At 32.4% G+C, this 24,816-nt stretch overlaps 1 protein-coding gene across 1 annotated transcript; it reads left to right on the plus strand.

Moving 5' to 3' along the window:
* The first annotated feature begins 9,810 nt into the window (after window positions 1–9,810).
* Window positions 9,811–24,354, plus strand: LOC131144300 (E3 ubiquitin-protein ligase MBR2-like). Its single transcript, XM_058092860.1, has 7 exons — window positions 9,811–10,323; window positions 10,479–10,505; window positions 18,459–20,412; window positions 23,121–23,219; window positions 23,324–23,464; window positions 23,578–23,709; window positions 24,026–24,354. Exons 3-6 carry the CDS (start codon window positions 18,526–18,528, stop codon window positions 23,707–23,709), a joined length of 2,259 nt encoding a protein of 752 aa, XP_057948843.1. The 5' UTR covers window positions 9,811–10,323; window positions 10,479–10,505; window positions 18,459–18,525; the 3' UTR covers window positions 24,026–24,354.
* Window positions 24,355–24,816: the final 462 nt, after the last annotated feature.

Consider the following 24,816-nt stretch of genomic DNA (forward strand, 5'->3'; position numbering starts at 1 on the left):
GACATTGTTTTATGTCATCATATGTACCATAATACTCACCACCTTTGTCAGATCTAATGATTTTCACTTTCCTATCTAATTGTCGCTCCACTTCAGCAACATATGCCTTTAAAGCATCTATTGCCTCGGACTTTTCATGCAACAAATAAATATAGCCATGCCATGAAAAATCATCAATAAAGGTGATAAAATACTTTTCTCCACCTAAATATGGTGAGTCAAAAGGCCCACATACATCAGTATGAACAATTTCCAGTAGATTCTTACTTCTTGTGGCTTCTTTCTTTGTATGTTTAGTTTGCTTTCCTTTAATACAATTAATACATACGTGAGAACCTTATCCTTTACCAATCTCTCCATTCTTTCCCTGGATATATGGCCTAGTCTTTTATGCCACAAGAAAGAGGAATTCTCATTTATTCTACTACGGTTAGTTCCAATACTATGAAGCAAAGTGAGGAGTGTTTCAGCAAACGTTTCATTAAGATTAAATTTGTACAACGCCTCATACAAAATACCAGAGCCTACACATAAGTCACCTTTCATAAGACAGATACCTTTATGTTCAAAATACAAACTGTAACTGTCATTATCTAATCTGGACATGGAAATTAAGTTCCTAGAAATATTTGGAACATACAAAGTATCAAACAAGTCTAAAAAATGACCCGATTCAAGATACAACCGAACAATTCCAACACTCATAACAAGTACTTGATTTCCATTCCCCAAGACTATCATGTGCTCATTTTCATTTACGCTCTAGATCGTAAGGTATCCCTGCATCGAATTGGAAACATGAACAGTAGAACTAAAGTCAATCCACCAAGTGTTAGAAGGAACTTGTGTCATGTTTGATTCAAAACATACATAAGCTAAAATCTTACCTTTCCTTTCGAACCATGCTTTACATTTCAAGAAACTTTTCTTTAAATGCTCATAGCTAAGAAAAAAGTAACACTTGGAACCATAATGTTCCTTCCTACGAGCCTCACCACCATACGAAGTACTCGCCACCTTCAATGGATCTCTCTTTAAACCTTTCTTTGTTTTCTTTCCTTTACTTCTAGCCGTGTGACTCATGACATTTACTGAATGTTGTCCCTGTTGTTTGAGTCTTGCCTCTTCTTGAACTAACATGCTTGCCAATTCATTCACATTCCATTTTTCTTTAATTGTGTTATAGTGAATCTGAAAAGGCTCGTACTGAGGAGGCAAAGAGTTCAAAATAAACTGAACAAGGAAGCTTTCATTAACATTCATTCTCAAAGTATTAAGTCTAGCATCCAGATTAGTCATTTCTAGGACATGTTCATTCATTACTTTGCTGTCATCAAATTTCATTGTGGTCAGTTCAGCCATCAACCTTCCTGCAAGGGATTTATCAGTTGAATGAAATCTATCCTCCATTGCCTTAAGATATTCTTTTGCGTTATCTAGTTAAACGAGTATTGATTTAATATTATTTGCTATACACATTCGCACAAACATCATACTTAATCTGTCTGACCTTTCCTATGACTTATACAAAGCTCGTTGTTCCGAATTGCTGGTTTCAGTAATAGCAGTTGGTTTATCCATTCACAGAGCTAAGTCTAGATCCAGAACACCAAAGTGAAACTGAATCTGCTCATTCCAGTCAAAGAAATTTGTCCCATTGAAGATCGGAATAGAAGAAGCCAGCGAATGCAATGAAACAAGAACAGACACTGCAATAACACAAAATGCTCACTACATTAATGCTTTGAGTTTAGAACATTTCATTAGTAAATTGCGTTCAATCTTTGGATCAACTTATGCAATATACTAATCCTTACACTTACTGGTAATTTTCATTCATCCAGGCATAATTGATCAACTTTATAAAGTTTGATTGGTCTGTCACCTTTGGGCAGGCATCCCAATCTCACTATCATTCTTCAATTATCCTGATTAAATTAATGATTATTTGAAAGTTGGTGCACCCTTGGGCCAGTCATAATATTCAAATAACCATTCTGTTATTATTGTTTACCATATTATATTTCAATCAATGTTTACAACTTTTCTCAGTAAGATCACTTTGGTGACAACATGCTAACCATAATAGAAACATTGATTGATTCCTTATTCAACAAAATTTATCCATAATTTACAGTGAATAATCAATTCACCAATATAAGAATTTTACTAACTTACTTTCATATAATATTCTCAAACTTATGCATGCATAACATGTGAGTGTTCCATTACTAATCAAGTTATAATAAAATTATTTGCATGCATATCATTCAGCAACCTTACTTTAATATAGACAGGGGAAAACCGTCAACGGTTCACATGTAAGAAAATTTTCAGACCAACAACAATCCCATAAATCCATCAAATATCACATATATTTTCAAGGAATCATTTATCATATGAATTCTTCAGTTCTATTTCAGAAAATATCATAAACACAAATTTTCACATGAACCCATAATAAGATTGTAAGGGGTTAAAAGAAACGATTTTTATCATGAAAGGAAGATCATGATAATTTCAAACTTTGCTCTGATACCACGCGTAAGAAATTTTTCATAAATATATACTGTAGCCAAGGATCTTCAATCATCATGAACTTCACATCAACAACCTTTATGCGGAAAAATAAATAACTTATAAACTATAAACTTTACATACCGGAATTTGCCATATCAAACCTATCGAAAAGAACACCTGGAGAATCCAAAGAATTCGTTTCTCCCACTTTTCCTCTTTCTCTTTCCTTCCTTCACCAGATCTATGAGATCTTCTGATGATTAGAGAAGTATAGGTAGAGAGAGGACAATTCCTTTCTTCCTATCTTTTCTTTGCAGTTAACATCACCATCTAACTAATCCTTAGGGCTTTTGAGCTTAACTTTTCCTTTCTCTTTTTTAACTCTCTTTTTTCCTACCCTTGGAGCTTAGCTTGATGTATAGCATGCCCTTATAGCTACTCCCCATAATAGTAGCTAATATTATATATATGTATAGGAACCTCGTCAAACATCCACCATTAATTTCTCATATTAAATAAACTAATCATTTAGTTAACCCATACAACCATTAATTAATATCCTTATCATATGGGACACATATCCTACATGTGGGACACATATCATTCATGTGAGACATATTTTTTGAAATATAAATCCTACAGTTTCAAAAAAAAAATAAAATTATAGAGAATAAAATGATAATGCCCGAGAGAGATTGGAACTTGAACCAAAATAAATTAAATTAAATTAAATAGGCATATTGGAATATTTTTTAAAAAATTATAAAAATAAGGCAAGAACAGTTTAAGAAAAAAGTATCTATAGAGAGAGTAAAGTGAAGAAAAAAAAATGCAAGTTTCAAATTTTAAAATTTAAAATAATTCTAATATAATTTTATTGAACTCAGAAAGCAAACAATAAGTGAGCTGTCTTTGAGAGGTAAAGCATAAATCACAGGATACTGCCAACAAAAAGAATGAGGTCTAAGTTGCCTTTTGAGTTTTGATTCAATTGAAGTTGTTCATTGTTCAGAGAGAAAGAAATAAAAATACAAAACTGCCCATTTATTTTTTCAGGAAAAGGGCTTTAGTTTTGGCAAGTACTGTTCAAAGTAACGCGCGAGGAGATACTTTTATAACTCTCAATACAGTTTTGTTATTTGTAGATAATAACACAATTTTAATAAGTGAGAGAAGACTCGGATGGTTTGTGCATTTGTAACGTAGGCCACATAGTGCGCCAGTAAATAAGAGCAAGTTAGTTATGTGAGGGTAGTGAAAGAAGTAGAAATAGACCTAAAATAACTTGAATTGAACCCTAAATTTGTCAAAAGAAATTATTTATGATAGTATGAATTGACGAAAAAAGATTCATATAATCGATCCCACCTAATGAGATTTAAGGCTTAGTTTTATTGTTATTGTATTTTATAAGTTTGTAAGCTAGAATTCGGGATTTGCATGTTAGAGATGTTAAATTGAAATCCTTAATTTGTTGAAATTATAAAGACATAATGATATTTTTGAAACATCTTATTATAGGCATAATGGGACATTTGTGTATAAAAAAAAATATTACAATAAATAAATTTACAATGAGCTTTATTGTAAAATTTTCTATTTTAAATAATCTTTTAATAATTAGAATTTTAGATACATTTTAGACGTCCTATTTAATGTTACAAAAATGAAGTTATTATAAAGTTTCTTGCCAAAACAGGGTGCTTAAATATTATGTCACTTACTTAAATCGAGGTTTATAGGAGTGCCGACTTAAAAATATTGCAGTCTGTGATGATATTTATTAAGATGTTAGAATAAAATCATGAAAAATGCATTAAAATGACAGTCAGCACTGTAAATACCACTAATAGTTAAAATTTTTACTAACGTATATTTCAAATGATATGCAAACCATTAAAAGAAATAATTAAACTACTATAACATTTATTAGAAACATTATTTAATTAAACAATATTTTTCACTATTTTAAGTTATGTTTACCTCTACAAATGTCACTGTACACATAAAGTTATGTCGATGTTTATCCAAAGCGATTTTTTTTTTCATTTTAAATGAACATTGTAATAAATAAATACCGAGTGACGTTTATTTTACATGTTACGCTAAGCATAACAAGGCTCGATAATTGAAAATACCACTTATAACCATTACTTTAATCACTTCTATGCAAAATCGTTACTTTGAATATTTTATTTTCCTTATAAAAAAAGCGGTGAGAATCACTTCTATCCCTCCATTTAATGTTTTTTAAAGAATGGAACACTTGTAATAAATGTTTTGGGTTTATAATGTATTTCGACGTATTTTTGGAAAAGAAAAAGAAAAAGTAGAATGCTTGTAAAACATCTATCCTCTTTAAAAAAATATTTTGAACTTATCACTTTTTTTTTAATAGATAGCTATCGAAACGACCGTACTCAAATTAAAAAAAAAATTATCGACAAGTAATGAGCTTGCCAATAATGGAAATCTAGGATGTAATTCTAATAATTTTAGGAAGAAATTTTTGAAATTACACGAATAACCTTAAGAAATTACAATAAATTAGTAAATGCTAAAGTAAAAAAAAATACCACAAATCATATCTCGATTTTTTTTTGTCACATTAATATTTATATTTTTAAACCTAAATGACCAAGAAATATTAGAATAAATTGAAAAAAAAATATTAAAAAATACCGATTAGCATCGAGCTTGAGCATTATTTTATCTCCTTTTATATTAAAGATTGAGTAGTATATGAGGTCATAAATGAAATGGCAAAAGCTATTATGTAAAATTTAGATGACAATTAATTTATTTGAGTCTCCTGAATTATTTATTTTTTTAACTAATTAGAATCGACTAAATCATGTATGAAGTAATTGTTGAATTATTTTCACAATTGGTATATAAACTTTGCACATCATTTTTAACGGCTAGGATGGGCAAAACAAAAGAGGTTTTTTTTTTTTGGTTATACATAAATAAATAATATTTATTTGAGGCGGTGAGCGTAATAGCAAAACTGAAAGTGGCCCCTCTTCGGACGTTTTAAATATAAATTTTAATATTTTTTCAAAGAGTATATTCGAAGAATTGCATTATAAACTTGCCTTTTCATGATAGTAAACCGTAACGGGTAAATCAATAAAAATATAACGTGGGATCGGGTCATGTGCCATTATTTAATTTATTTAATTTAAAATTATTTTTTGCGGACCTAAATTGGTTACAATTTAATGCTTCAAAAAAGCAATTAATGAAATAATAATGGAGCCTTATTAATGGATTTTGAAGGCAAGGGTTGGGGTAGTCAATTTATGAAAATTTTATTTAAGGGACTCAATGGAGTGCCATTTAATAATTGAGGGACTTAATTGAAAAATTGACTAAAATATTGTAAATTAAATTGTAATAGAAAGGAACAATAATGGCCGTTGGCACAAGAGTGATTTGGCAAGCCCAAAAGGGCAGAGTGGGTTGTCAAGATTTAATGAAGTTTGAATTTATATAAACAATTAACCAACATGAAAATAAAAAGAAAATAGATGAACATTAAATGTGAGAGAGAGAGAGAGAGAGAGAGAGAGAGAGAGAGAGGTATTAATGCTATTTAATGAAATAATGTGTTTGACTTTAATGAATTGGAGTTATTAAATTGCCATATATTTTTATGTGTTTGAGCCCTTTATTATATTTTAAAATGATAGTGTAAAGAAAAGGGTATTTATGTCTTTTTATAATTTTTTATAAATATAATTGCCACATTAGGTACACAAATTTTTCTTTTCTCTTGGCGAATTTCTCTTATTTTAAAATGATAGTGAAAAGAAAAGGGTATTTATGTCTTTTTATTATTTTTTATAAATATAATTGCCACATTAGGTACTAATTTTTTTTTTTCTCTTGGTGAATTTCTCTATACTAGTTCTATTTTATATTTTAAAATGATAGTGAAAAGAAAAGGATATTTATGTATTTATGTAATTTTTTTATAAATATAATTGCCACATTAGGTATACTAATTTTTTTTTCTCTTGGTGAATTTCTCTATACTAGTTTTATTTTATATTTTAAAATGATAGTGAAAAGAAAAGGGTGGTTATGTCTTTTAAAATTTTTTATAAATATAATTGCCACACTTGGTATACTATTTTTTTTTTCACTTGGTGAATTTCTCTGTGGGGTCAAATTTGGGAGATTTTTATTTATTAATTGTTGCACACTGAGTGTGCTTTTAATGAATTCAAGTTAGTAAATTGTGATGGGTTTTCATGTATTTGTGTTTTTTTTTTTTTAAAGATATTCATGCTTCACAAAATTTTATTTAGAAGTATATTATTTTTTTGGGTAAGAATTTTTTCCCTTTTTAAAAATTAATTTGCTCACACAGATACAAAAAAAACTTGGATAAGCTTAGTAGCTATTTGGTATCATTGTCAAAAAATTAGAGAAAAAAAAAAAAACCTTAAATAGAAAGTAAAAACCAGAACTAGTAACCTATTTGGCTAATATTTATAAAATTAAAATAAATTTAAAACTTAATTAAAAAATATATATTTTCATTTTTAAATCAAATAATATTATAAAAAAATAATACATATTAAAAGTACTATAATAAAAATAAAATTTATTATAATTATTTTACTTAATTGTTATACTTTCAAAATTTACTTTGTAATAAAAGTTTTGTTAAACATGACAATTGAAAAATAGTAAAAATATTTAGTAATTAGCTTTATTATTATTATATTATTATTATTATTATTATTAAAATCACATGACCATTTTATTTATATTTTAATTCTACAGTGTATAAAATGAATGATTTAATTCAAAAGAACTTTTTCTGGATATTAAAATTTCTGACAATAGGTTATCAAAACAATTGAAAGTCATAAAATATAGTTTTCAATTTTTTTTGTAAATGACAAAAAATCGACAATAGAACAAAAATTTGACATCATAAATAAACATATTTTTGTAATATGTTTCTTGACTATGCCAAAAAAAAAAAGAAAAAAAGAAAAAAGAAAACGACAATGATACCAAACATGTTCATAATTTTTTGAAATGTATGACGTTTAAGTGATGAAAAAATTATTGATCAAATTATTTGATTTTCAATTACTCAAAAGAATAAACAAGAAGTGCACATCAAGCAAACTAAGGATATGTTTGGTATCGCTATTATTTCTTGTTTTTTGTTTATGTTTCTCTACAAGGAAAAAGCATATTATAAAAACATGTCTGTTTCTACCGTTAGTTTTCTATTTTTATTGTTGGTTTTCAGCTGTTTGTTAAAAAATTGAAAACCAGATTTTATGATTTTTAGTTATTTTGACAACCTATTGTCAGAAATTTTAATATTCAAAAATAGTTTTTTATTAAATTATTCATTTTATACACTTTTAAATTAAGTTAAAATTAAATACTCATATAAATTTAAATACAATTAAAAAATAATAATAAAGCCAGTTACAAAATACTTTCACTATTTTTTTATTGTCATGTCAAACAAAATTTGCATTATAAATTAAATTTTGAAAGCAGAACAATTAAGTAAAATAATTATAATAAATTTTATTTTTATCGTAGTGATTTTTTTAATGTGTATTGTTTGTAATTTTATTATTTTAATCATATTTTTATAATATTTTGATTTAAAGATGAAAATGAATATTTTTTAATTAAGTTTAAAATTTGTATTAATTTTATAAATATTAACCAAACAACTTACTGGTTTTTGGGTTTTGTTTCTCTAATTTTTGACAGTGATATCAAATGGCTCTAAATAAGTATGACAATTAGTACTCAATAATTAAATAATGTATAGTATTTTTTTTAAGAAAAAATGATTATACTATTAATTTGCATTTTTATTATAAATGCGGGAGCAAGTTGAAAAGATTGAGAAATAAAATCATCTGATTTGGTTCGTTCTCAATAGTCATGAGATGATCATCTTATGGTGATCATTTTGTCGATGTATGCCTTATTACATTTGTAGTATTGAAGGATGATGATTAATTGTATTAATAAATAAAGTTAAATGATTGATTTATCGTCAATCAAGAAAGTAAAATAACGATAAAACAGTTAATGCCAAACTACAAAAGAAGATACTCATTGATAAAAAAACTAAATGAATTCATGGTTATGTTTTACGATATTGCTAGCAAACTGAACTAACAATTAAATGACAATTATATTGTCGTATAGTATTGATAAACTAAATTAACGGTCTAACGGTAACTAAATTAATGAGTAAAGTCAAATAGTCAGTTTTTGTCGTCTATCGAGAAACAAAAATAACAATAAAATGGTCAACGCAAAACGACAAAGGAAAATACATATTGAGAAAAGAACTAACTAAATAAAGGTTTATGTTGTCGGATGTTGCTGGCACTCTGACCTAATCACTAAATGACGGTTTTATTGTCGTATACTGTCGATGCATTGAACTAACAAATTAATGATTAGGATCATTCTAATGTTCATTAAAACCGTTGACGCATTAACTCTAAAAAGTGAAACACGAGGCAGACAAATGGTACAAATACTAGAACTAATTTTGTCGGACAATGTCGAGAATTAACGGTAAACTGAAATAACGATAATTCAAAAAGTAAAAAAAAACTAATTAAGATGTCTGCCGCTTTAATGTTAATTAAATAACGGTTATGTTATCAGATATGTCGACAACTGAACTAATAACTAAATGACAGTTATATTGTTGTGTATTATCAATGAACTGAATTAACGATTTAACGGTTACGATCATCCAAATGTTAATTAGAACTTTAAAACAAGATTTAGCCGTCAATCGCATTAACTCTATTAATTAAAAAGCGAAGCAGGGGAAGCCAAAATGGTACGGATCGATACGATAAATAACTTTGTCGGACGTTGTCGGCAAACTCAATTAACGGTAAATTGAACTAATAATTACAGTTCAAAGACTTGAAAGACGAGATTAGGACGTTTAACATTGAAATGACGACAAACTGAACCAACTAACAATAAGATCAATTAATACGTTTGTTGTTTCAATTCAAACACATAAAATTTGAACCCTAAAAATACTAAAAAGAGAAAAAAAAAATGTTAAAGAAGTGGCACTAATAATGAACTTAGACAACATTGGAACCCTAATAAAAATGAGTGAAAAATAGGAAAGAAAAAAATTTAACAATGAAAGAAATAAAAAAAGAGTAGAAAAAACAAAAAGAAAAAGGAAAAAAAAGGAGTAAAATAGTGCGTGCTTTGGGGGTATCGGAAGGAAAGTTTGAAGAGAGAGAGGATAAGCACAAGGGAGGGAAGGGGAGGGTTTGCATGAACAAACGTAACGGCACTCTTGGGGAGCCGACCTGAGCTCTTTTCCATTTAATAGCGACAGGGAGAAAGTCAGGCAGAGGTCGATGACACGAGGATTTTCAGTGTTTGTTTCTGTGGCGATTCCGTCCAATTGGACAGCCGCCAACGAGACACATTGCCAACGAGGTTGTCCGTTTTGGTATTGTAATTATGGTTTCAATATTTTCGGGCAATTTTCTCAATTTCCAGATTTTTGTCGACTCCGTGAAAATCCCGCTTCGCTCCCGCTTCTATCGCTATAAATTAAGAACGACCCTCAGTTGCCTTCCACGGCCTCAGAGTGAGTGCTTGACAGAGAGGAAGGAGAGAGAGAGAGAGAGAGAGAGAGATAGAGACAGTGGAGGAGTCCTTTAATTAGTGGGGCTCTGGAGTCTGGAGCTATCTATCTTTGCAGCTCAGGCAAACCCATTTCCAGCCTTCACCAATTCTCATCTCTTCTGGGTATACCATCTATCTTTGATTTCATGTTAGATCAGTTGATGGTGATGATCTTTTGAATATATATGCTTGCTTACTCCCTTTTACTTGTTCTTTCCTTTGGTGTTTGCGTTTGATTTTTTAGAGTTCATAACATTTTTTTTTTCTCTTGTCAACAGATTGATTTCATCCGTGACTAAGGAAAGGTAACAACTATATATTTGTACATGTATACACACACACACACACTGTTTATGACTTGTTCATATAGCTCCTTTTTATCCAGTGGGGTGTTTGCCGTTTATACAAGTTGATTCAAGGATATATAGAATGTATGTGGTTCTTTGGACTTCTTTTTTTTTTTTTTTTTTTTTTGTTTTTCTCTCTCTAAGATAAAGTGGTTTTGTTAATTCCATTCTTGGCATTTGATAAAAAATTTCTTGTGTGGCCTACTGTTCAAATTTGAAAAATGATGAATGCATATGCTAAATGGTGCATCCATGGGCGAGTTCATGCCCCTAACTCGTATGAAGGCTGTCTTGTTTATAGCTAAGGGCTAGATCAGTTTAATCCTCCTTCCCTTTTGGGCCTTTTTTCCCTCACCGGCTTCATGGGTGTGGTAATCTACTGGTTGATTGAATGAAAATGATTGATTTTTAGACCATACATGCTTTAATGATCTAGTAGTCATGGGGAAGTGTGGCTGTCTATGCTTGCATGCATGATTGTTTAGGGTTAGATCTTTGAATCTATAGAGGGGATTCTTCGTGATTGATGTTATCTTGATGATCTATCATAGTTTCATGAACAACTGGCTACCATAAAGCCTTTCCCAATGAAAATTCAAATTTTTTGTGGTTTAGAATCGTATTTAGATTGCCCCTCCTAAGACCATACATAGTTGGCTAGACCATACTAGGGTAATGACCTTCTCTTTATGGCTTGGAGCTTGATCTCCAACACTAATGTTGGAGAGCGAGGTTCTCTATGCTTGCATGCATGATTGTTTAGGGTCAGATCTTTGAATCTATAGAGGGGATTCTTCATGATTGAGGTTGTCTTGATGATCTATCATAGTTTCATGAACAACTGGATAACATAAATCCTTTCCCTTTGAAAATTCTTTTGTGTGTGTGTGTGTGTGTGGGGTTTAGATTCGCATCCAGGTTGCCCCTTCTAAGGCCATGGTTGGCAAGATCATACTAGGGCGATGGCCTTTTCTTTAAGGCTTAGAGTTCAGTATCCAACACAAATGTTGGAGAGCGAGGCCCTCTATGCTTTCATGCATGATTGTTTAGGGTTAGATCTTTGAATCTATGGAAGGGATTCTTTATGATTGAGGTTGTCTTGATGATCTATTATAGTTTCATGAATTGGCTAGCCTAAAGCCTTTCCCTTTGAAAATTTGTATATCTTTTTTTTTTTTTTTTTGGTGGTTTAGAACGTATTCAAATTCCCCCTCCTAAAACCATGGTTGGCAAGACCATAATAGGGTAATAGCCTTTTCTTTATGCTTAGAGTTTTGTCACCGACATCAATATTGGAGAGCGAGGCCCTTTACTTGCTTATTCCTATCAATAAATTTTTCATTTCTTTCGTATTTTCCATTTCTCTCGTATTTTATTTTTCAAAATTTATGGCTTCTTTTGTTAAGTTTATGAATTGAAAATTGTGGATCATGGATTTCTAATCACGCAAGCATTAGTGATTTGGCGGCCTTATAGTGACTTGGTTGTGTGTCCATGTGTGAATGATGATCTAGGGTTAGATTATTGAGATCGACATCTCACACGTTCATATTATTATATAGCTCTTTAGTTACTGTTCGTTTTTCCTCTTAATAATTTTTGCTTCATTGTAGCTATTAGAGGAGAATAGGCAAGGATTTCTATTGTTTTTTCATTATTTAAAATGTTCTTTATCTTGTGTTTTGTTAATATATCAAATTCTTCTTTTGAAATTACAGATAGTCAATATTGGATTATGCTCACATCGATGCTTTATTTATCATTCTTACGGTGATCTTTAAGCAACAACTGACTTTGGTATCCAATGATTGAACCACCGGAGCAATTTAGGGCTTGTTTAGTTGTGAAATATAGTTTTATTTTTTATGTCTCATTTTCTAAAGCATTACAAAAAAAATGCCACTTTATTTTCTTGTTGTACAACAATACATGGAAAAGTTAGGAAAAAAAATGCTTTTCAACTCTCGTATGTAAATGTTAGAAAAACTTTATGGTGAGGAAGAGAATTTTTGTTTGTTCTATTTATGAATACTATTTTCACAATTTCCACTCTTTTATTTTCTAATCTAGCAATATTACAGACATTCAATATTTCAATTTGTAAATTAAGGACTTCAAATGTTTATTAAAGCACATGATAAAAACCTAGCAACTCATTACTCACTTCTCTTGTATTCAATCATGCATAAGAGTTTAAAGCTAGATGATTGGAACTAATGGGAAAAATTCTATAAATGAAAGAGACCTTGATGATGGCCTATTGGCTATTGTAAAATCTTCTCCTTTGATAATGTCACTTATTTGTGCTTCCGGATTATATTGTAAATAGTTCTATTTCTTTTTTTAAGTTTTCTTTGGCATGCCAGTTATTTGGCATCTTTGTGTTAGATGACATTGTTTTCATGCTTGCTTTGATGCTTTAGGATTTTTTTTTGTTTGGGGGGGGGGGGGGGTATTATTGGGTATTAAAGTGACCTTTGTGATCTAGTTGCTCTGTTTGCATATGGTCAGCTTTTTCTGAGTCAAAGGATTGCTATTCATCCTTCTTATGGAAATTATAGCTTTGAGTTTATTTAAAGTTGAAGTTCGTTAAGCTCTTAAAATTCAAAAAATTATAAAATATGTTTGTCTGAAGACCTCAATTGTCATAGGAATGATTGTGAGATAATGGCATGGAGTTGGACTATATAAAGATCAATTTCATCAATGTAGGTGACAGAGATTCTGGTTTGATGGCTACAGAAAATATTTCTACTGCTCTAAATACCCTTTACAATATTCTGGCAATGCTCAAGAAGTTCTGAGGTTCCAAAGAATGCCTTGGACTTTCAGTTGAAGTTGGGTGGTAAGGGTGTTGAGTACTGCTGGATTGATGTGGAGGCATATCTAGACAAGGATAATACAGCGAGGGTCCAGACTTCATTTCAAACTGTGTCTGGAAATGTGGCTGGCTATAGTATATTAAGAAATAGGGCAGGGATCTTCCAATAATTCCTAGCTTTCTGGAAAAGGTTTGGTTTTTATGTCTAAGATTTTTTCAAGGCTTGTGAGAGGCGTTCAGACAGAAATTGGAATCTGGGCAAAAGTAATTGAGTCAGCCTCTGAAGACTCTGATGTTTATGAGGTAGAAGAAGATGAAGGGCTCCTAACAGATGCCTTGAGGAAGCATGATGACATATATGATAGAGCTAGATGCCCTGAACAGTTTTTGGCTGTTGCTAATATGTTTAAGGAGAGACTGAAGATTGTGGTGTTTCTTAGGTTGATGGTGCTGATCATGAGTCTCGAAAATCTGCTATCAGAGGGATTTTCTGGTGAATAATCTCACTCACCAAACCAATTATTTTTTTTATTTTTTATTTTAAAGAAGTTAACTTTTTCCTTGATTCTATTACATTCAATTCTGCTCCTTAATTTGTTCCTTCTTCGGGTAATTTTAATCTGGCTTTGGATCATCCTTTAAATCTAGGGGTGATTTAACTGGTTCTGGTTTGGGTTCTGTTAATCTGACAAAGGATCTTGGCCACTCCTAAAGAGGTCATAGCTGCCAGTGATTCATTTAATCACCAAGGGATTTTGCATTCTAAAGGGGATGTTGTAACTATTGAGCCATTAGCAAGTGGGAAGTATACGTCAGACCCTTCATGTTTCCTGAACAATGTAGGTTTTCGGTTGGTTAGTATTACCAGGTAGGAGGAGAAGGTGATAGAGGTATACCATTTGGAATATGAGATGATTGGGTGGTAGGTTAAGAGGAATGTGTTCTGTGAGGTTTTTTTAGGTTGTAGGCCAGACATTGTTTTCATTTAGGAAGCTAAGTGTGAGTCCATGGATGTGTTTTCGATTAGGATTTAGTGGGGGTGTTAAGTTTTAAGTATTGGGTGAGGTTGTCGTGTTTTAATGCTTTGTCAAGGTTTGTTCTTCTTGAATTAGAAGACATAGGTGGAGGAGAGTGGTGGTTTACTTCTTTTTATGGCCATTCTTGTCCTAACCTCAGGCCTTCTTTTTGAGGTGAGCTTGGGGATTTGTTTGGGTTGTGACTTTGTGTGGTTCATGCTGTTGTTTTTTATGTGTGTGTGTGTGTGGGGAGGGGGGGGGGGGGCTCTGTGTCATCTTCATTTTGTGGATGATAATATTCGTTTTTGCAAGATGATTTAGATGGTTGCTAGAATTCTTTTAATTGTTTTATAGGTTTTTTAGGTTGTTTCGAGCTTTTGATAAGTCTAGTCTGATTAATTTGATGTTTTGATCTTGCATCCATAGGATGCTTCTCATTATGGCATCTTAGTTGGCGTGGCCAGTGGCCTACGACCTTTCTAGGTCATCTTCTTAGGGATAATCCTTGTTCTACTTCGTTTCTGTTGTTGAGAGTTGATAAGACTTTAGATGGATGGAAGTGTACATATTTCTCTTTAGGTGGTTGCATTAGTCTCGCCTCAGTTTGTTTGTCTAGCAATTCCATTTTTTTTTTTCCTTTATTAAGGATCCCTGTTAGTGTGGCTGAGAGATTGGAGAAGTTGAGAGATTTTCTTTGGTTTGGGGTGGGGATGGTGGGAAAGACCATTTAGTTAGTTGGAAGTGATGGAGAAGCCTAGATCTAAAAGAAGATATAGGGAGTTTAGGTGTTCAACAACATATCATCAGAGGGGAGTGATTGTGCCATTTCAAATTGGAAATTGAGTCCCTTTGGCTTAAGGTGATCAAGAGCAAATATGGAAAGAGGTGTTCATTTTTGTGAGGCTTTCCCAATATCATCCACCATTCATGATGCTCCCATTACTAATTTTACAGTCTGTAAGATTCTAATATCACTTGGAATATTGAGATCTACAATCTTTTTATGGATCGAAAAAGAATGATATAGTAATATAGAGAATGTACTGGAGAATTATAAATCCTTCAAAAAGGAGCAACAGAAACAACATTAAAAAAAAAAAAAAAATTAATTCAAAATGGCACACCTATCATGATCTGCTGAAAAGACTTGAAAGTTGAAACAGCCACCAGCAGTAGCCCATAATGAAGCCCAATATTGAAACTTATCCCAAACCAAAGATCTTTTAACACCCCACAATACAGCATACGATTGCACATCTCCAAAGGGTTTATCTGCCTTTGCACCTTCCTAAACTTGAAAAAGAAATGGCCACCATATCCACCAACCCAGACAGACCTGACTTTCCAAAAAGAACAATGTAAAAACAAATTAGAGGGGAACTATCAAAACAAAAAAATACGCACGTTCAGGGATAGAACCTTAGAAGGCCTCCTGATCTGCAACAGATTGTTGGTGTTGAGTTCTTTCAATCTTAAAGATTGGGTGGTGGTTGAGTTTAGTTCTTTGCATACTATTCTTGATTCATGTCGAGTTCTGTTGTCTCCAGATGAGAGACTTTGGTGTCTGATAGCTGTAGTAATTTTTTTCTTGGAAAATTTTTATTCCTATATTTTCCAGACCCCAATTGAGAGTCCAGTTTTTGTGGAAAAAAAAAAGATAATAGGAACTCCAAGGTTCCTTTTGAAGTTAAGGTGGTTGTTTGTTGCATGATTCTCAACTGAATATACGCCAATGTTTGTTTACAGAGGAGGCCTAATAAGCATGGCTGTTAAAATTGTGATTCGGATCATAGGATTGTATGATCCTACAATCCTACTTTAATAGCATGATCCTGATCTTGCATTGAATTAGAAATTGATAGGATCAAAGTAGGATCGTTAGGATCATTGGGACTGGTAGAATAGTAGTAGGATCATGGTAGAGTCGTATGATCCTGCATTCTTTTATATCTTTAAGATCTTTACTAAAATATATTTCCTAGAGGCTTGGTTCTTGTCATTTACAACTTGTATATGAAATGGACAACTTAGAAAGTGATTGGTTTATTTCATATGCACGAAATTATGACTTTTTTTTTTGGTTCATTGGTGATTATTAATTGGTGCAAACTTTAAACGTTAAGAATCTAGATAGGTAAATAATACTTTGATGCATTTAACAATAATAATGATAATGATAGGATGATTTAAATGTTGGCCTTGATTAGATAGATAATACCTTGATGCATTAAACAATCATAATGATAATGACAACTGAGGATTTTTAATGATGGCCTTGATTAAGTAAATGATGATAGTCTTAGTGATACTAATGAGACAAAAGGTGACTTGGATTCTAACATTTAAGATAGAAGCTTGCTTGATAGTTTAGCTTTTGTTTGCTGACTTTTAAAAAAAAAAAAGAAAAATGGATGTTCATGTTGTATGGTTGTTTGTTGACTGATTTGAGTTAAAAATTATGTTTATTTTTTTTATTAGTTATTGTTTCATCTTCATTATAATCTGGTTTGACAAAGTTTGGAATGCAACAATTTTTCTTTTTGGGTAGTATGAGGGCCCTATTGTAAATACTTGTAATTTTTCGAGTCTTCAACACTTACTAGCCAATTTTATAGGTTTATGTCATAGAAATTTATATACAAAAAAAAGCAACATACAAATGCATTTATATATATATATATATATATATATATATATGTATTTACTAGATTTTTACAAGCTCTATCTGATTCTATGATCCAATCCTGCAAACCATTGTAGCAATCCTATGTACCTGATTTTAACAACCTTGCAAATAAGCCTTTATCAACTCATATGTGTATTCTATGTAAGCATATTTGTGGACATTTTATTTATTTATTTTTGTATGGTTCTTATGTTTGGAGGTTTTAGAATCTTTTTATTTTTATTATTTAATTATTTTAGAATTTTGAGGAGTTATTTGTCTTGAGATTTGCGGTTTTAGTTGAAGGAAGGACTGTAGAGTTTTATGGTACTGTGCTGTGCTATGGTGTGGGATGTTTGGTCAGAGAGCAATTCTAGGATCTTTATGGATGCTTCTATTCCTCTTCATTTGCCTTGGGACAGAGTAGTCTTCTTTGCCTCACTTTAGTCTTTAGTAGCTGGTGCTTCTGCAGGAGTTCCTTTGACTCATATTTTGTGCGACTGGAAAGCTTTGATATACTATGTTTTTAACTTTGTTGTTGCTCTGGTCTTTATTAGCTGGTGCTTTGTTTGTTTGTTTGTTTGTTTTTTAATGGATTCTTCCCCTTCATCTTGTGTATTCTTTCTTTCTCTTAATAAAATTTTTCTTTTCTTATATAAAAGGGATCATTTTTGGTGCTTTTTCCGAAAAAAGGATTGAGGAATTTGATGGCTGAAATGGGAACGCATTGTCATGCATCTAATGTTGTTTCGTCATCATTGCATAAAAACCATGAGTGAAACACCTGAAATGTCAATGGTAATAATTGTGTTTTAGGATTAGCAAAAGAAATGACATGTTAAAGCAGGTACTGCTGATATGAGGATGTTGAAAACATTAACTGGATGATTAGAGAAGCTAGAAAGTATAACATTTGAAGTAAATCTTGAAGGGATGAGCCTCACTAGACAATAATGGAGTTAGTGAAAAGAAGTAAAAATGATTGTTTTGCTAGAAGATGTGGCTTCTGTAAGGGTGAACCGATGGGGTCATTTTATACAGATGTAATTGGACACTGTTATTATCAGTAGTTAATTGATTCAGGAATTTTCTTTCCTTCAATCTTGGACTAGGCTGCTATTCTAGTTGACGGATAAATAAAAGTTTCACACAACTGGTTCCTTTGGCTTTCTACTATTGAAGTTTTTGAAATTTGAAATTTCATTTAGCTATACCCACATACATACATATATGCATGTAAGAATTAACTTCTGTGTGTATGCAAATTTTTTTTGTGATACAATTTTTGTTTTTTTTATTGTCATCTTAAATTACTGACCATTACTATATTTTTATGTTGCTTGACAAACCTGGTTCTGCTAAATCAGATTAGTCTAGTGCACCTTCTCACATATGTAATTTGATTTCAGGTCTGCGGTTAAATTCTGGACGTAACATATCTGGAATTTATTGTCTTCAGCCTAAAAGGGAATATATATGTCAGCATTGATGCGGGGTCGTAGGAATATCTTTACTTCTGTTCCTGAAATTATTATCATTGATGATGATGATGATGATAGCCATCTTCAGGTGGTTCAACATAATGAAGTTCCAGAGGATGTTTTACATCATGCTGGTGATTCAAACATGGGTTGGATAGGTCAGTCTAATTCTGGGGTGAGCCCGCACTTGGAAGCTCCCAAAGACCTTATTTCAGAGCATGGATGGTTGTCTTCCCAGGATGCTTATGCTGGTAGTAGTCAAAGATTAGAAGCAAGGCATTCTGAGCTAAACAATACCCCTCCCTTGGAAAGTGTTAACAGATGCCTCGGTAATGCTCCAATTACCAATCGTCCATTGACCTTGCACAGTGCTAGTTCTAATCATGTCTCTCAAAATATAGACCTGAATGCTGATTATGAAGGCAGGAATAAAATTGGAGAGCAGAATATTGAAGCAGATATAACTCTTCACCCCTTCAAGCAAAGTACAGACACTGATGTGGTTCAACCTGCCGGGGATTCTTCTAATCTGGTTTTAATCTCATCTAGAACTCCTGGATCTATAGGAGAAGAGAATGATGGAAGATCCAATCTCTCATCGGATGATCTGCGTCAATCCTTCAAAAGGAAAGAACCTGAGAATGCTTATGGACAACTGTCTTTGGGTGAAAGTTCAAACTCTGTTCAGCCAGTTGACCTCTCAGAAAGGCAAGCTGTTTCTGCTGAACAAAATGCTTCCCACAACTTGAATACATCTTTTCCCCGGTCTAATATGCCACATGTCAGATACCCAGAACAGTTGAACACTAGACTTGAGGTTACAATACAAGCAGCTTCTGATGTGCGTGAAAATTCAAGCGTGGTAGGAAGACCAAACTTGGCGAGAAATGTTCGTTTGAGACCAGGAAATCAACAACTTTTTGCATCGGCCAATCTGTCTTCATCTGAAAATCACATAGCAAATTCTCATGTGCTCTCACCAAATCCACAATCTGTAAGGTTCTCTCGTAATCGTCCCTCGGACCCGAGGTTAAATGCAGTCAGAGTTAATATGGCTCCTCAAACTTCCCTAGCTGCAAGTATGGCTTCTCAAGTTTTTCCAGCTGCAAATATGGCTTCCCAAGTTCCCCATTCCGTGAATATGGTTCCTCAAAGTTTTCTACAAACTCTGCAGTCTTCAACTTGGAATCAGTTTGCCAATTCAAGAGGCATGAGTTCATCTATGCCTCCTATGTCTCCGATGTCTCCTGCATCTCCTACATCTCCTATGTCCCCGCTGCTTCCTATGTCTCCAATGTCTCCTACTATGCCTCCTATGTCTCCCATGTCTCCTACATCCCCTATGTCTCCTTTTGGTATTTTAAATGGAGATGATGCATTACTGGAGGGAGGGAATTCAAGCAGCTTTCCAAGAAATGGTTCTGAACAAAATATGCTTCTTCTGCAGACTGAAAGGGGAAATGTTTTCACACAAAATCCTGTTGCTAATAGAAATAGAAGTTTTTTTGTAAATAGTGCTTCTGCTTCTCAAAATGGCTCTCTTTCCGGCATCCATCCCTCATCTAACCATGCCTTGTTTCTTCATCAAAGCACTGCTGGGCATTATGAACAAAGAATCTCAGAAGTTGTTCATCGCTCAATAACCACATCTGATGTCTTGGAGTTTGGACAGCATAGTGGCAACCGCCAGCCACATTCTGGTGCTCAAGTTATTATTGGAGGGATAGTGACTCCGACTAGACCTCCTAATGCAGTGCTTTCTCGTATGCAGCTGCGAAGAGGCTTTTTGAGTAGACTGAGGAGACACACCAACCTTCATTCACAAATTCCCCCTGAAATGTGGGATTGGGCTGAGCGGGTCAGTGGCGGACTAATATCTGAGGTAAGTTTGTCAGACAGATAACTACTTGAACTTTTACCATTTCTATTGATCTTGCTTAATAATAGAGTTCTGTTCATAATAACTGATGGTTATGGTGACATGGTGTTCAAACCTTTTTTTTACTTATCAAGCTATTATTTGAAAATTTATTCCCATCTCCATTTTTTCTTTCTTAGCATTAATTAGGGAAGAACATTGGTGCCCATGAATAACATCAAATCAAATCCCAACATATTAACTTTATTATCAATATAGAAAAGAAAAATCAGAAGTGTAGTCATAGTCGTAAAACATGAAAACTTATGAAATTATTAGGAAATGGAAAAGAGGCTGCTGTGAAACTTTCATTAGAAGGTCGAAGTCTCATAAGTTCGTAATCCAATATTTGACATCTTATGTATTTAGCAATAATTAAGTTCACATTGTTTAGATTAGCAAAAAAATTGATGTTTTTTATATTTATCAATATAATCAAAATATCTATTCTGATGTTCCCAAGATCATAATATATTTACTGCACATGCAATTTTGAAATCACAGATAATTTTTTTGGTGGGGGAGGGGGGGTGAAGATAATCCTAGACCTATCTTTCACTAGACAGTTGTGACTAGACAGTTATGCCATGTAGAACACCTGCAAGATTGAAATTTACTAAAATTGACTGTTTTTCCTCCATGGCTTCTGAGAGTCATCTCAACCATCTAATTCTTAGAGAATAATACATTTGTTTGGCCTCTTTTTGGTTTACTTTCTGGAAAGTGTTAACAAAGTTTTTGGAACTTGAATTTGATGCTTGTGGTTGAATTTCGATGATTGTTGAGTGAACTTTATTCGATTTGTAATGTTTCAGTTGTGTGCTTAATTTTCTTGAATACTGGGCAGTCTGCATCACAATGTTTCAATGAATACAATGCAGTCTATGTCTTCCTTCCCCAGCCCCTGAGATATTGCAAATCTTTTATTGTTTGCTCCATATCCTTCTCTAATTTGCATTCTAATGTGCAAATTGATGGAAGCTTTTCCATGCCAAGTTCAAATCAAGCATTGAGGTATGCTATGAATCCGTGATAGTGTGCCTGAGAATCAGGATGGAAGCTGTTGCTATGCACTCGTATTCTTTTTGTAGGTTTGAACATGCTCAATTATGAATAGATTCTTGGAGAGGGGAGACAAATTATTGATGCTTTTGAAAAAATAGATTAAAACACTTTGGGCCATTTGGTATCACTATAAAAAATTAATGAAAATAAAAAAAATGAAAACTGAAAACCAGAAACAAACTAAAAAACAAAAACTAACAACTTTTTTGGGTATGTTTAGAACTTAAACAAATAAAAAACTTGATTGAAAAAATGCTCTTTTTTGTACTTCAATCAAATAACAATTAAAATAAAAGCTATGATTAAAATAATAAAAAATACCTAAAAGATACAAATTAAAAATATTTGAATAAAAATATTATAATTATTTCTTAATTACTATATTTCAAAATTCATTTTACAAGAACAATCTTATTTTACATGAAAATTTTAAAATATTAAAAATATTTTTTAAATGTCTGTTGTTTAAATTTTTTAAAGGAAATTTACTGATATATTTATTTTAATTATATTTTAAAATTTTCATATGGTCATTGTCTTAATTTTAGTTAAAATTTATGTATAAAATAAACGAGTCAATCCACAAAAGTTAGTTCTAGGTATTGAAGTATTCTAATGGCAATAGACTGCCAAAACATCTGAAAACCAGATTACATATAAAATAAACTATTTAATTCACAAAATTTTCTTTGAGTATTAACATATTTCGGCAATAAGTTGCAAAAAAAATAGCTAATCCACAAAAGTAGATGCTAATCCATCAGTTATGTGGTCCACTGATTTTTTCCCCCATAAATCAATTGCTAAATATAATTGTTTGTAAACACATCAAGTTTTAGTTTGTTTGTGATTTGTGATAAGTTCAGCACTCCAAAGACTTAATTTTCTAGTTTTTGGAATAAGTTTGGAAGGAGTGCTTTAATGCCCAAACTTTTTCAAGACGAATTCTGTGTGGTCTTGGAGTTGATTGTGATTGCAGATGGTGTCATTTTGGTAGGAGTTGTTTTCTGGCCGTGTTATGCTGAATCTATGCGGCATTTACTTCAGAAGGCACATAATGTTCATCTGAAGTTTGCATTTCTTCCTCTTTGTTCAGTGGTTACTTAATCTATTAGTGGTTTGGGGTCATATGTGAATCATCTTTTCCTGAATTGATTGGTAACTTTCTTGCTATATTGGGTGAACAAGAACTTAAAAAATGGAGAACTTAAAAAATTGATTCTTATTCACTCCATTTTTGCAAGAATATTTTCACCAAGCCTTGGAATTCATACGTACAGGGATCCCACCAAATGAGGTAGGTTTTGGATACGTCTATGAGTGCTGTCATTGTGAAGATTCGTGTTTGATGCCTCTCTTCATCCTCATTTAGTTTATCCATTTATATATTTTCTGGTTCCCGTGGGATAGGAAATTTGTTGTCATATGTGGGCTGTTATCAATAGTGGCATTACTACCACAATTACATATTTAGCTGTGATTAAAAATTATGTTTAATAATTTCATATTTATTTATTTATTTAAATATATTTTCCTGTTTGCTGGAGAATTCTCATGCTTTGATTTCATTGGTATAACATACATATGCATTGTTGATGTCATACCAGAGTATTTTGGCCATCGATCGTGCTATGTTGAGTGGGATGCGTATGCAGAATGATGTGCATGAAGAAATGCGTCTTGACATAGATAATATGTCTTATGAGGTTACAAATTAATAAGCAAGAAAAAATATTTCCAGTGCGTTTAAAGTTTCCTACCAATTTTAATGGATATAAAGTGGCTCCTAAATCAATGATGTTTGGGTCAGGAACTGTTGGAACTCGAAGAGACCATTGGAGATGCAGACACTGGATTGACTGAGGAAGATGTCCTTGGACACATGAAGCAGAAAAAGTATCGTTCCATCAAAATTGGACCTCCAACAGATGATCCATGCTGCATTTGTCAGGTGAGAACATTTGATTATTTTCCACACAGCAAAATTGATTTACCTCTTTTTTCATTTTTTGTTTCTTTTGATTTTCAGACCATGTGTTTTCTGTTCTTTTAATTGAACTGCAGGAGGAATATGATGATGGAGAAGATGTGGGGACGCTGGATTGTGGACATGAATTTCACACTAACTGCGTTATGAGATGGCTCTTGCGAAAGAACACTTGCCCCATCTGCAAACAGACGGCCCTGTCTGTCTGAGTGAGTTTATTGACCTTGGGCTCTCTTTTAAAAATCATTAATCATTTGATGAGCCCATGAATCTTCTCACCTTCCTCGGGTTACCAAATTTGATATATCTACAGACAATCTTTTACTTTTTTTCTGATGGGCCACCCTATAGTACTGCAGTGGGTAAAGTCCACGAGGAGCCTTAGTACCTCATTTAGTAAAGACTTGCCTTCTCACAAAATATCTGATGAAATTCCAGTTCAGTTGAGCAAATAGGGTATCCTCCTAGTATAGAATTGTGGAAACTTGAATCCATTTTCTAAATTTTTGTTTGTTCTGATATCAGCTGTACGAGTCCTGGATATGGGAAGTACCAGTGGTTGATGGCTTGTTTTTGGAGTTAAGGACATGGAAACCCCAGCTATGGAGAATCAGAAAACTTTGTGACAAGTTCGCAAGGTTTGAGACTATTTAAATTTTAGGTGGCAGCTATACATATGCCGGCTGCTTTAGCAGCAGACCTTCTATATTTATCTTTGCTGAAATTAAACCGTGTTAAGACTTATTCTTATGGTATTTGAGATGTTGCTCTTTTGAACAAGTTGTTGAAGTTTGTGTGAGAAGTTTGCTATGACATTTCGACTTTGGTATTAATGACTAGCTATCTTTTGGTTATTATGGTCTAGCATTGATGTGACTGGATTTGAGATGGGTTGGTTCAAATAGCAGCTGTGATTTGCTATTATTTCTGCTGGAATTTCTGAAGTTGCTTACATTGCATGTACCTTGTTTCTAAACAGGGTTGGTTTTTTGAGCTTTTATATTGCAATATAAATATGTAACTACGAGAAGTTTCCACTTCTCATATGATTCTTTTCCCTTCATTTCTAAACATGGTCACATCACAAAGCCAATTAGGCTGAAAATGCTTTTAAAACTCCATACTTTCTTTATTATTATTATTATTATTATTATTATTATTATTATTATTATTATTATTATTTCATTTTGACTAATGTTTTCAAAAGTTTGAGTAGAATTCTCTTATTTTTTTATTTTATATTTTTCCATTTGGTACTTCAAAGAAAACACAGTTCACTCAAGACCGGCACTACAACCATATGAAGCCAATCATCC

Source organism: Malania oleifera, chromosome 1 (genome assembly GCF_029873635.1).
Source record: "Malania oleifera isolate guangnan ecotype guangnan chromosome 1, ASM2987363v1, whole genome shotgun sequence".
NCBI classification, from domain to species: Eukaryota; Viridiplantae; Streptophyta; class Magnoliopsida; order Santalales; family Ximeniaceae; genus Malania; species Malania oleifera.

What these genes read in the sequence shown, in the direction of transcription:
- LOC131144300 (XM_058092860.1), top strand. Translation starts at nt 18,526, where the DNA reads ATGTCAGCATTGATGCGGGGTCGTAGGAATATCTTTACTTCTGTTCCT. An exon ending in GTGGCGGACTAATATCTGAG is followed by an intron (nt 20,413 to 23,120) that starts GTAAGTTTGTCA and finishes ATGTCATACCAG; the next exon opens with AGTATTTTGGCCATCGATCG. An exon ending in TAGATAATATGTCTTATGAG is followed by an intron (nt 23,220 to 23,323) that starts GTTACAAATTAA and finishes TGTTTGGGTCAG; the next exon opens with GAACTGTTGGAACTCGAAGA.